The 12,577-nt window shown below is 38.9% G+C and overlaps 3 protein-coding genes across 4 annotated transcripts; all 3 read left to right on the top strand.

Annotated features, from left to right (window-relative positions):
* Window positions 1-316: 316 nt before the first annotated feature.
* On the top strand, window positions 317-2,100 carry LOC103337869 (Lung seven transmembrane receptor family protein). The gene has a single exon (XM_008241039.3). It carries the CDS (start codon window positions 539-541, stop codon window positions 1,859-1,861), a length of 1,323 nt encoding a protein of 440 aa, XP_008239261.2. The 5' UTR covers window positions 317-538; the 3' UTR covers window positions 1,862-2,100.
* Window positions 2,101-5,365: 3,265 nt separating this feature from the next.
* Window positions 5,366-7,037, top strand: BLT (branchless trichome). The gene has a single exon (XM_008241040.2). The coding sequence runs from the start codon at window positions 5,705-5,707 to the stop codon at window positions 6,842-6,844; it is 1,140 nt and encodes a 379-aa protein (XP_008239262.2). The 5' UTR covers window positions 5,366-5,704; the 3' UTR covers window positions 6,845-7,037.
* A 2,081-nt stretch (window positions 7,038-9,118) lies between these two features.
* Window positions 9,119-11,622, top strand: LOC103337871 (growth-regulating factor 8). 2 transcript variants are annotated; one of them, XM_089055608.1, is made up of 4 exons: window positions 9,119-9,706; window positions 9,803-9,976; window positions 10,096-10,420; window positions 10,627-11,622. In XM_089055608.1, exons 1-4 carry the CDS (start codon window positions 9,328-9,330, stop codon window positions 11,300-11,302), a joined length of 1,554 nt encoding a protein of 517 aa, XP_088911734.1. In that variant the 5' UTR covers window positions 9,119-9,327; the 3' UTR covers window positions 11,303-11,622. The 2 variants fall into 2 exon arrangements, with proteins under 2 accessions (XP_088911734.1, XP_008239263.2); XM_008241041.2 differs by having other exon boundaries at window positions 9,806-9,976.
* Window positions 11,623-12,577: the final 955 nt, after the last annotated feature.

Below are 12,577 nucleotides of genomic sequence, written 5' to 3' on the forward strand. Positions count from 1 at the left end.
AATTAATATAAAAAAATTTCTAGAAATGAATAATTAGATTAGGGAATGGTGTTAATGATGAAGTGAAATGAATCTAAAGTTAACATATGCATCAAGTGATCTATATAAAACATATATTCGATAAAACCAGAAGAAATCTAATCGTTCCCTTATGAATCCATCTGCTTATGAAAACAAATCTTCAGCTTAAAAATTTATGGAAAATAAATCACAACGAATAAGGCAACCACGTAATTACTCAAAAATCCGAGCCCAAATCCGTAATCTCAATAAAAGGCATAAATTAATAAATAAATAAATAAAGGGCAAAAGAAAGAAAGAGAAAACAGAACAAGAAACAAAATGGTCATTTCCCCATTTTTATATCCGCGAGTTGGGCAGTCGGTAGTTACAACGAAACATCCAAAATCTTCATCTTCTTCTTCTTCTTCTTCTCCATCGACGAATAAATCTCAGCAATAAACTCAAAGAGAGAGAGAGAGAGAGAGTTGCAGCGACAGATCTGATCGTTTTGCCCCAAATTCCAGACCCCAAAACGATGTCGTTCGCTCCTCGCCCCTTCCCCATCCTCCTCCTCTCTCTCCTCACCACCTTCTTCTCTCTCTGCTCCGCCGAGATCCGGTCCTCCTCTGTCCGATCCGACTGGCGACCCATCATCCCCTTCGACGAGTTCGGATTCACCCACAAAGGCCGCCTCGAGCTCAACGTCTCCAAAATCGCCCTCTCGGATCAACCCAACCCGAATCCGGACCTCTCCAAAGTCGGGTTCTTTCTCTGTACCCGAGACTCCTTGATCCATGTCTCCCAGCAGCTCGAAGAAGGCGATGTACGGTGCGCGCTAGATTCGAACCTCGTCAAGCGCGTCTACACCTTCGACTCTCTTAAAGGCGGCCGTGAATTCTCCACCGTCTTCTCCGAGACCGACGCCGATCAGTACATGCTTCTCTTCGCCAACTGCCTTCAGCAGGTCAAGGTCTCCATGGACGTCAAATCGGCGATGTACAACCTCGAAGGGAAGGAAAACCGCCGCGATTATCTCTCCGCCGGTAAAACAATTCTCCCTAGGGTTTACTTCTTCTTCTCTTTAGTCTACGCTGCTCTTGCCGGTTTGTGGATCTTCGTGCTCTATAAGAAACGACTTACCGTTTTTGGAATCCATTTCTTTATGCTCGCTGTTATAATTCTCAAAACTTTCAACTTGCTCTGTGAGGCTGAGGACAAGTCGTATATCAAGCGCACTGGTAGCGCTCATGGCTGGGATGTGTTGTTCTACATCTTCAGCTTCTTAAAGGGTGTCATGTTGTTCACTCTCATCGTTCTGATTGGAACTGGGTGGTCGTTTTTGAAACCCTTTCTGCAAGACAAGGAGAAGAAGGTTTTGATGATTGTGATTCCGCTTCAGGTCGTAGCCAACATTGCCCAGGTTGTGATTGACGAGACTGGGCCTTTTGGGCATGATTGGGTTACTTGGAAGCAGGTGTTTTTGCTTGTAGATGTTGTTTGTTGCTGTGCTGTCTTGTTTCCGATTGTGTGGTCTATTAAGAACTTGCGTGAGGCTGCTAGGACTGATGGCAAAGCTGCTGTGAATTTGATGAAGTTGACTTTGTTCAGGCAGTACTACATTGTGGTTATATGCTACATTTACTTTACACGGGTTGTAGTTTATGCATTGGAGACTATCACTTCATACCGGTACCTTTGGACCAGTGTGGTTGCCGCAGAGTTGGCCACGCTTGCTTTCTACATGTTTACCGGGTACAAGTTCAAGCCGGAGGCGCACAACCCGTACTTTGTGATTGATGATGAGGAGGAAGAGGCTGCAGCCGAGCAGCTGAAGCTTGAGGATGAGTTCGAATTGTGATTTAGCGTAGAGAGGAATGAAGATTGTGCTCTGTAATCCAATTGGGAAGACGTCGAGGTAGAGTTTCAACAATTACAATGGGGTATATTTTGTGTTTTCTTTGTGTCATGTTGACCTTTTGTTATAATTGGAGTTAGTACTTAGTAGGATAATGTCACACCCTCATGAATTTTTCTGTGAATTGAAGAATATGTGTAAGTACTGAAAGATAATGTTTGGATTAATTTTTTTTGCATAAAGTGTGTGCATCCACCTTCTGTTTCAAATTTTACTTTTATAAAGCCCTTTGATTCCACATTAATTTGGTTCATGGTGAAGCTATCTAAAATGATTTTTGAATTGTTTCATTCGAAGTATTGTGGTTTTCATGTGGCCGGAGGGAGTATTAGAAAACAGAGAGATGGAAAGGGTCATGATTTTTCATGTACCAAATAGGAATTAGAACAGTGGACTGTTGTTGTTACCTGGCCATGACACCAAACTCGCTGTTTTTTAGGTTCATGCATGATATAAAATGTTATGCTAGCCAAATGGAATATTTATGCAGGGTGGATGAAGCAATGTATGTTCTGGGTTGCTCTCCATTGCTAGTAGCCTAGTAGTGCTTTCTTTTTCCTTTTTTCCTTTTCCTTTTTGGTTGAGGAGGGGTTGCTTAATTAGTTGTCTGTATGTTGGAGTGTATCAGTATAAATTATTTGAGGGATGCTTACATTTGAAGGTACAAAGCTATCAGATGGCATGCTTCATCCCGTCTTACTATTCAATTTTATGATGTCATAACATTAATCAGTCCTGATTTATGTTCTAATATCTTTGAAGAGTGTTTCTGATATGCGTAATATCGAACACGAGGGTGTGGTACCATTCCACCTCTATTGTCATGTTTTGCAACAATCAGATTTCACCGTCCACGACTGTCTCCGTTCTAATTTCTTTAGTTGGCTGAGTTTTGATTTCTTTGGGATCCTTTAGTCCTTGAGTTGCCTTGCCATTTTATGATTATAACTTCGGTCAAGGGTTTTGTTATGGGATTGCATTTTCGTAGTATTATTAGTTTTCTTTTATAACCCCCTATAAAGATATTTAGTGATATACCCATTCTTAGCACTAATATTATAGATAAATCCTACACCATTGAATTTCTATAAACGAACCCAAAAAATGACAGCTGGCCTTATTGAATTTAATATTTGTGATTAAATTACTTTGATGCTTTATTGAGTGTTTTGGGTATTTTTATGAGATTTTGGAGTTGAACTTGTTTTAAGAAATTGATGGCAGTTTTGTAATTTATAAGAAGTTAAAAGCCTCTTTGTTATGTTCTAAATGGGTTTTGGATGTGTTTCTAAAGTCCATTTTATGGGGTATTTTTATAAGTTGGGCTCATATATTGGGTATAATAGTGAATCTCCCTTGTCTATAAGACCAAGTATTCTATCAATTTTGAATGCCCAGAATCACGCCTGCCTCTTTGTCTAGGCTGACTTTGAATTTTAAAGGCTTTTGTTGAATAACCTTCTCTCTCAAATGACAAAGCGTGATGTTAATGCGTTAGCTTAGCTCCCCCAATTTCCAACCTTCAACAATGTTTCTTAAGCAACCCGTCAAATCACCTAGTAGCGTTTTTCTTTGTGCAATCAATTCAGAGAAGTTACCTCTTCGTAGACTATGAAAAGTAGAAACTTTCAATACACACTGATCTTGACCATTTCCATCGGAATATTTCTAGTGTCATTCTTTTTTAGGTTCTATCTCTTCAGAAATTCTAAGTTCAAACCTCTTTATGTAATAAAGAAAAGAAAACGAGATACACAAAATCAAAGGGACAATAAAGAATCTTGGTGATCCGCTTTTACAGTACCTGTGTTCATTGATCGGCTTGTTTTTTCTTTACGGGTCATAAGGCCCATAACCAAGGTTGCATGATCAGCTTTATGAACCAACTTCATGGTTTGTAGTTTGATGAATTAAAGTAGGGGGAAGCTCATTTCAACTTTAAAATCATGAAATTAACCAATGATGTTCCTCAAAACAAGTAACCCATTTGGTTGGTAATCGTATATAGCAATTGAACAGATCATTTGGGGTCCAAACTTTAAAAATCAACACTTTTTTTTTAATTGAATACAAGAGATTGGTAGAGGTAGTCTACACATATTCATTGGGTGTCTAGTAATTTAGAACGTCTAACCACATGAAGTAGAGGTAAAAGCTCAATCAACTGACATATACCCAACTCACAATAACCAAGAATCAACACTATAGCAAAGATGTTATTGTTGTTAAAATATCTTGAAGCCTAGAAAATAGCCTACACACAAGCCCAACTGGCCTCATTACATGGGTTTAACTCAAAAGCCCAATTGGTGTATAAAGAGCTGCCCCTTTGTTAAGTTGTTCCAAAATCCGGCATGGATTAGGAAGGATCCAATGATAAATGAATCCAAAAGGGCCCAAATAACAAGTTATAATTGAGCAAATAATCTGATGTTTGGAATATAACACGTGATTATCCTAAAAGTAGAGCATATGAGTGTCTCTTTGGATTTCATTGCTTTAAGGAAAACAAAATGGAACATGGGTGTTTTCCTAACCATTATAAAGCAAATTCTTCCTTAATCCAAACTTCTCTACGATTCTTTCTCAGTACATGTGCAAGCACATGTCTGTTCTTCAGCATTTGATGGTCATGTTATATAGTGAAAGTCTCAACAGGCCAACAAACACCTGAGAGAGCTACAAACATGTGTAAGTAGTTGTCAACCGTTGCACCCTAAACCCGAGATGATCATCCGTAGCATTATTCTTTTTTGTTTAAAACTTTGGGCCAAGGTGGGTAATTTTTGTGTCAGTATTCCATCTTGTCATTTAAATGATATTGTTGGAATCAATCAAATAATTTGGTTAGTCTTACAAACCATTGGAGGAGAGGGGGCCATGGATTAAGGAAACAAGGAACACAAAGGGAGACAACCATGTGGAGCTTGTAGAATGAGTAGACGAAGCTATTCATGCAATAATAAAATCCCCATGTTAGCCTACAGTGTCCTTTCTCCGTTAGCTTTCTCCGTTAGTCTTTGATATATAAGTTGATTGAAGACCAAAGTTCATTTCATGAATTTGCCCTGTGGAAAGAATCCCATCGAACAGACAACCAACAAAGCAATTTAGTGTATGATTGAAACTCCATTATTGCCTAAAGCAATTGCCATTAACCGTGTAGAACATTCCACCTTCATTTACACAAAATCAATTTAAAAATTAAGGGATGAAATAACTATCTGCTACTGAACATTACCACGTTGCTGTCATTTTAAGGTTGAACACACCCACAGATTGGGTTTTTTTTCTTCTTCTTTTTTTAACTTTTAGGTAAAGAAGAGACAGATCGGTTAGTTTACTGATGCTATGAACTTAATTGAATTGTGTTGACCAATAGGACAGCCAATGGCTGGCATTTTGGTGGCCTCATTACATTTCACCAGTATTTTGAGTCACTTCAGGTCCAAGAGAGGTGAAATTGAACATAAACCATTAAGAAGGAGCAGAGAGAGAGAGAGAGAGAGAGAGAGACCAGGTCACCCACCTCACCTCCAACATGGTATTAATGAGTGTGAGCTTATGATTTTATCTTCTTTTTTTCTTTGGCAATGAATCCACATCTCCAAAGCAAAGTTCTCCAAGATCAAATGGGCCTACCCCATTTGCTTTCTTGACAGAGGAAGTCCCCATTGGAAGGAAAAAGGGAAAGGTAAAAGAAAGCAGCAAAGGGATTGAGAAGGAAAAAGACTACACACAAAAGAAAAGAAAAGCCAGCACATAGCATTTACAAAAGAAGAAGATATGGAGGAGATGATGATGAGGACCAGTTCTGCTACTAGTAGCCCAGAAACTAGCAGAAATGAAACCATTAATTCTATAGAGCCCATCACCACCTCCACTTGCCCAAGCTGGAAACTTTATGAAAACCCATTTTATAATTCTCATCTCCGCCATCAAAATCAACCCCAACAACAACAACAACAACAGCAATGCCAAAGTAGCAGTAGCAGCAGCAACAAGCAACAAGTTCATCATTGCCTGCACCTCCCTATCTCTGCTCGCAAGCTTGCTGCTACTTTCTGGGATCTAACGTTCTTCAAGCCAGTCATGGAGTCTGAGATAGATTACACACGAGCCCAGATCATAGAATTGAAATCTGAGCTCGAATATGAACGCAAGGCACGAAAGAAGTTGGAGTCTTCAAACAAGAGGCTGGCCAAAGAGTTAGGTGAAGAGAGAAGGGGAAGAAAAGAGATTGAGAGGGTGTGTGAAGAGCTTGCCAGTGAGATTTCATTTGGGAAATCAGAGATTAGTAGGATGAAGAAAGAGATAGAGGAGGAGAGAAAGATGCTTAGAATGGCTGAGGTGCTGAGAGAAGAGAGAGTTCAGATGAAGCTCGCCGAGGCGAGGATTCTATTTGAAGAGAAGCTGTTTGAGTTGGAGGGTTGTAAACAAATGCAGAGCACTGAGAATTCACATTTCAAGATCAAAGACAAGAGTGAGGATGTTAATGCTGCAATTTTTTCAGGAAAGTCAGCTAGCAATGATAAAAACATTGGTGTTGATTGTTCAAGAGACTCAATGAGTTCGGTGGTTTTGGGTGAAAAGTCTTCTGCTTTTTCAGGTGATCATAATAATGACTATGTTTCCAGTGTGTCTGCTACAACTTCAAGGTCAGTGCTTTTGGGTGAGAAGGCAGCTTGCAGTGACAACAGCGGTGGTTTTTCATCAATAGCAATTCAGAAAAGAGCCTCACCAGAACCAGAAAATCCTCACATAAAGAGAGGGATCAAAGGGTTTGTTGAATTCCCAAGAGTGGTCAGACCAATTGGATCCAAAAGCAGGCATTGGGGTACAAAGCTGGAATGTCAAAAGGCTCAGCTCAGAATTCTGCTGAAGCAAAAGAGCCCCATCAGATCCAATAGTTTCATTATTAGTTGAAGATCAAGTAGTTCCTAGGATCTGTTCAAATTCTCTGTGTTTCTTAATCATTCTGTTCTTTCTTAATCTATAGTATTTTCTATATCCATTGCTTATGTGGATTGTTGAAAGAGGTATGATTTTGTGCTCATGTGGATTTTAGTGTATGAAACCAGAAAAAAGTATTGATTTGGATCTGATCAAGGGCTAAAAATTGTACAGACTTTATTCTAAATCTGTGAACTTTAGACTTCTGGAAAGCACATGCACATGCTTCATTTTTAGTCCACTTGAGTTGAGTGTGCATTCTTTTGAGTTCTAAAGACATCTACACAACACATGCACTGCTGCACATGCTTCACTTTTATCCCACTTGAGAGTGCATTTTTAGTCATGATAATACATAGTTAATTAAAGTTAAACAGATATATGCAGATGTTTATAGTAATTTAGAGGTTGATTAAGAGGATTAGCAGACTGGAAATGCATTAGGCTTGCATAGCAACAGTTGGTTTTCTTTCCCAAAATGGACCACACATACCTTTATCTACAAGGAATGGACCACATATGGTATGTGATCTACCCAAAATATATTTTGCAGACATGGCCTATAGTGAGAAATTGGACCATTCAGAGGTTTTGCATAGCTCTCATTTGAGAATATGAGATTATCAAAGAGGAAATTAGACAATAGGGAGAGCTATTCTAACAGTTTCCAAATCTGTTTTGATATTACATATTGCTATCTTAGTGTGTCACATGAGGCTAAGATCTTTGATAGATTTTGGTCCAAGGGGAAGATTCTTTGGTCTTTAGAAATGATTACCATCCAATTAAAAATTCTTCTGGGCAGCAGAAAAGCTATAAAATATATGATTAAAAACATGAACTTGCTGCCACCTTAGAAAAATGCAATCATTCCTCAAAGAGGGTGTTTGATGGTATATTACACCCTGGAAGATTAGTCCATAACTATTGGGAAAGATTAAAGCCTGATTAATACAAGATCAGAACATAATTCGAATTTAGATGTTCTCAATCCAAATAACCAAGACATACCAATATTTCAGCCCTGCCCCTACCTATGTCTACAGGCAACATCAGGAAAAACTTACTGTGTAAAATAATGAGAGGCATCCGTGAATCAAAAAGCAAATGGCATATAGTGATAGAGTGCAAGTAAAACAAGTTCTAGATCTGGAAGTTTGAATTTCATCATGTTTCCCAAATGAAGTAAAAACCTCAATCAAGACATGGAAACAAAATTGCACTCTTCATTCAGCTCTAAGATATGTCAGGCACGCAAAGAATTTGTAACTCAAGTGGTTAAAAGTATTTATTTATACACCTAAGATCTTATATTCGATTTCTCATTCTCTAATATTGATTATATCAATGCCAGGCACTTGCAAAATGTCCCTGGGATTAAAATTAGGCTTGGCTTGGCCATGTTCTTGGTCTGCCTAAGTAAGCATTATGTAGCAAATTGGGCTAGTTTGGGTGGCTATATAAGTTGTTGGCTCAATAACTTCTCCAAAACATCAGACAGACAAAGACATGCATGATTGGGTTCCACCCCAGATGTATAGCAGATCGGTACTTAACCAAACTCAGCAAACTATATTAATTATTCACATCAAGAGTGTATAGAAATAAACATTCTCTTAACCCAAACTTAATTCATGTTTGAAATTTGTGGGGTCTCAAAATTAATATGCCAAGTGGATGGAACCCATTTCAACGTGACGAATTGGTTACTGCATCAACATCTCAACCAGCCTTTTTCCCTTTGGTCCCCAGACCCCAACACGAAACCTCGAGGGCCCCACTTGAGAGAGCTTCCCAATGCGGCTTGACATTGTTAACGGCGTCAGTTAAGGTGAGGGTCAAGCTCAGGTCAGAATGCACAGCCATGTCCCTCGTACAAAAAAGACAGCCAATGAAAGCCTTGCTTCTGCACTGAAGTCAAAAAGTCAAAGCAATCAGACATTTGTTTATTACTATTCGACTACATCAAGTCCAATCCTACACATTGATTCCTATAATATAGTACTTTTAGAGGCCAACAGTGTTAGATTTGACGTGAAGTAAACGTTATGCCTAATGTGTTAGAGAAAGAGGAGAGAGAAAAAGAGAGAGAGAGAGAGCTTGTGCTGCCAGCTGCTTGTACTAGTTTTGTCCATATTCATAAGAGGAACTAATGTTGGAAGCTTGGGAAGCAAAGCAAAGCGCATGGCTAAAAATGGCGGCACCGCCACACCATAGCAAAACCCACAAGAAACAACAACACAACACAACACAACACAAGAGAGAGAGAGAGAGAGAGAGAGAGTTGAAGTGTCGTTGAAGGAAGAGAGAGGAGGGGGCCAGAGTAAATAGAGTGGCATAGCTAGCGTGGGTTGTAATTAAGGCTGATTTTTCCCTTTGGGGTTGTGAGTTGAAACTTGAAGAGGGCAGTGAGAAAGTTTGCTTTTTTATTTTGATTTTTCAATTTGAACATAAACATGGGGAAGAGAAATGGGTTTGTTGTGGCTTCAGAGAAGGGAACAGCAGAAGAAACAACAGAGTGCTGTGATATTGGGTTGGGTTTGATGATGCAAAAAACCCACCAATCATTTCCTCGTAAGAAGATGATGATGATGATGCCTCATCATCATGATCATCATGAGCAGCCTCTGCTTAGCAGTGGAGGTAGTTTTGGTGGAGAAGGTTGTGGGGTTTTTGAGCATAGTGCTAGTGGACCTTTGTTTTGTAACACAAGCAACCCAGTCACTAGTAGTATCAGTGATATATACAATGCTGTCGGTTCTGATTTTGGTTCTGTGGTGCCAAAGTCTCTGCAGCAGCCTTACTCTGATCACAGCTTGTCTTTCAGTCCCTCAGGTAAAAGTTCCTATCTTTTTTATTTCTTCAACAGATAATAAAGAACAGAAATTTGTTGAACAATTTCTCTGGTCTTTTGTTGGGTTTTTAATGTAGTAGGTGGAATGGTGAATGTGAATATGAGGCTTCCTTTTACCCCAGCTCAAAGGGAAGAGCTTGAGAGACAGACTATGATTTACAGGTACATGATGTCCTCTGCTCCTGTCCCTCCACACTTGCTTGTTCCCATTGCCAAGAACCCATCAAATGTGGCTCACTTGTACCCAAATTGTAAATCTTTCTGCTCTTCATTCTTGTTCATCTTTTGGTCTTTTTTAACAATGTTGTGTTCCTTTGTTTTAAAGAACATTCCTTTCCTCTTTTCCTTGTTACTGGTTTTGTGTTTTTAGTGGTAAGAGGTTCATTGGAGTTGGGTTTTTCTAGCAACTCAGATCCTGAGCCATGGAGGTGTAAAAGAACAGATGGTAAAAAATGGAGGTGCTCTAGAGATGTAGCTCCTGATCAGAAATATTGTGAGAGGCATGCTCACAAGAACCGGCCCCGTTCAAGAAAGCCTGTGGAATCAAACCCCAACTTCATCAACAACAACAACACCACCACCACTAGAATGAGAAGCCCGAGGTCTAATTTTGTCAAAAACAATAACAGCAACCAGCCAACTCCATTTTCTACCAACATGGTCTCTTCTACTGTTCCATCACATGCCCAGCCCAGGTGGGTTTGGTTTGGATCCAAGTTTCAATGCTCTCCGAAACTTAGGACCAAAACGCATTAATTCTATTCTATTTTATTGCTTGTTCTTATCCATTGCCAGTGAATGTGTCAATGTGATGTGGATCTTGGACTTGGATATTAGTTTCTTGTTTTCTTTTTTGTTTTGTTTTGTGTAATAAATGTGCTTTTTGTCTTTGACCATGAAGGTCTATGAGTTGGTTCATGAAGGGGGAAACACCCACCGCTCCCACTGCTGGTGGTTCAAACCAAGAATGGGAGCAAATGACGCAATTTAAGTTAGGCTTAAAGAGCTGCTACACCAAGTGCAATACAGATGTGGATGTATCAAAGCAAGAAAATGAGAGCTCATTCAATTTGTATAGAGAGTATACAGGTGAGAGCCAAGGCCTGCAAACTCAGAGGCCCTCCCATGACCAATATGGCTTGTTGCTGAGCCCCAAGTTGGCTCATTTGGAAGGAGCCTTAAATTCCAATCAGACACAGCAAACAAGGCATTTCATTGATGCATGGTCCACAACAACAGAGAGAGATAGTAGTATTGGTGAAATTGGCAACAGAGGCTATGTTTCTTCAAACCAGAAGCTACCCTTTTCATCTCTTACTCTATCAATGTCTAGAGGGAATGAAACCAATGAAGAAACTGACAATACTCAAATGGGTCTTGGAATTTTGGGTTCTGAAAGGGAAAATGTTGGAGATTTGAAGTCTCAATGGATGAACCCTCTTTCATGTATGAGCTCACCACCTGGTGGACCATTGGCTGAAGCTTTGTGCCTTGGCATTGCCAGTTCCACAAGAGCAACATCCTCTAATGGCTGCATTAGTGGCTCCACCTCCAGTGGAGATGGTGTTTATACCTAGAATGAGTTCGATTTGATCAACAGGTGGACAAGCAAGCAATGGGGGTTTACATCTAAATGTTTGAACTTTTGAGGAAGATCCACAAAGGGGAAAAAATGAGACTCTTTTGATTGATTTTCTTGCCTACATGCATTAGGAGGTTGCGGTTCATTACCTTTTCTTGTTCTTCTTTTCTATCTATTTGTTGAAAGAAATGAAAAGAATATGCATCTAACTTATGGCAAGTGTAACTCATGCACCTCGGATTTTACGTAGTCATGGATCGTGCCACTGCCATCAAGTTCTTTCATAACATAGAATTGCATCTTTTTTGTGGGAAATCCCATGTCTTATTATACTAATTTGAAGAAATCCCAAAATCAGTTCTGTAAAAAGATGATAATTTACCTTAGGTAGTTAACCAAACCTTCCCCACATTTATGTGTAGCAAGAACAAAGATGTAAGAAAAACTACAAGCCAAGGCTCATGATGCGAACACCCTAAATAATCATTCTTTTAATCAAAGTTCTTATGCAAATCTTTACGAAGTTGGAACTCTGTATTGTTTAAGCGCGTCTCATATTCTACCAAAGCTTATTCCAACTTAAGAAACATTTTGTGCTATAGATTGTCCCACACTAATTAGAGCACTTCCACCAGTTAGCCTCTTGCCATGGCAAGGGGAGCCCTAGGGCAGCTACTATTCACGTGAATAGTGGCTGCTAGCACAAAAAAAAATGTGTTTCCAGCAGTGCAAGGCTTGTCATGGCAAATACTATTCATTTTTTTTTTTTTTCACAACTTTGTTTACTTAAACATTTGATTTGGATAATATTTTTTGATAAGATTTTTGGGTTCCTACGTGTCAATACTATTCATATCGGATAAGATTTTTTGTTTCAAATTTCATATAAATTTCAAAATTCAAAATTCAGATAAATCAATACAACTAATAAAATAAAATACATGAATGACCACTAATTATTAAAACAAAACAAAAAAACACAATGAAATGAAAGGCAAGCAAACTAAGAAATGAAAGGCAAGATTTTATTTTATCGGATAATATTTTTGGATAAGATTTTATTTTATTAGTTGTATTGGTTGGTATTTATAGAAAAAAAGTATGAGGATTTGGTGTTAAAAGTGAAGAGTATTGGTTGATATTTATAGACACTAGCGAACTCGGAATTTTTTTAGCGGAGGTGCAATATTGACTAAGTATGAAAAATGGTTTTTCGGAATAATCATTTTCTCAATATAATTTTTGGCGGCTTTTATTCCTTACACATCAA

Source organism: Prunus mume, linkage group LG7 (assembly GCF_029339155.1).
Source record: "Prunus mume cultivar Tortuosa linkage group LG7, ASM2933915v1, whole genome shotgun sequence".
In the NCBI taxonomy this organism is placed as follows: domain Eukaryota; kingdom Viridiplantae; phylum Streptophyta; class Magnoliopsida; order Rosales; family Rosaceae; genus Prunus; species Prunus mume.

What these genes read in the sequence shown, in the direction of transcription:
- LOC103337871 (XM_089055608.1), top strand. Translation starts at nt 9,328, where the DNA reads ATGGGGAAGAGAAATGGGTTTGTTGTGGCTTCAGAGAAGGGAACAGCA. An exon ending in CTTGTCTTTCAGTCCCTCAG is followed by an intron (nt 9,707 to 9,802) that starts GTAAAAGTTCCT and finishes TTTTTAATGTAG; the next exon opens with TAGGTGGAATGGTGAATGTG. An exon ending in CCATCACATGCCCAGCCCAG is followed by an intron (nt 10,421 to 10,626) that starts GTGGGTTTGGTT and finishes TTGACCATGAAG; the next exon opens with GTCTATGAGTTGGTTCATGA.
- LOC103337869 (XM_008241039.3), top strand. Translation starts at nt 539, where the DNA reads ATGTCGTTCGCTCCTCGCCCCTTCCCCATCCTCCTCCTCTCTCTCCTC.
- BLT (XM_008241040.2), top strand. Translation starts at nt 5,705, where the DNA reads ATGGAGGAGATGATGATGAGGACCAGTTCTGCTACTAGTAGCCCAGAA.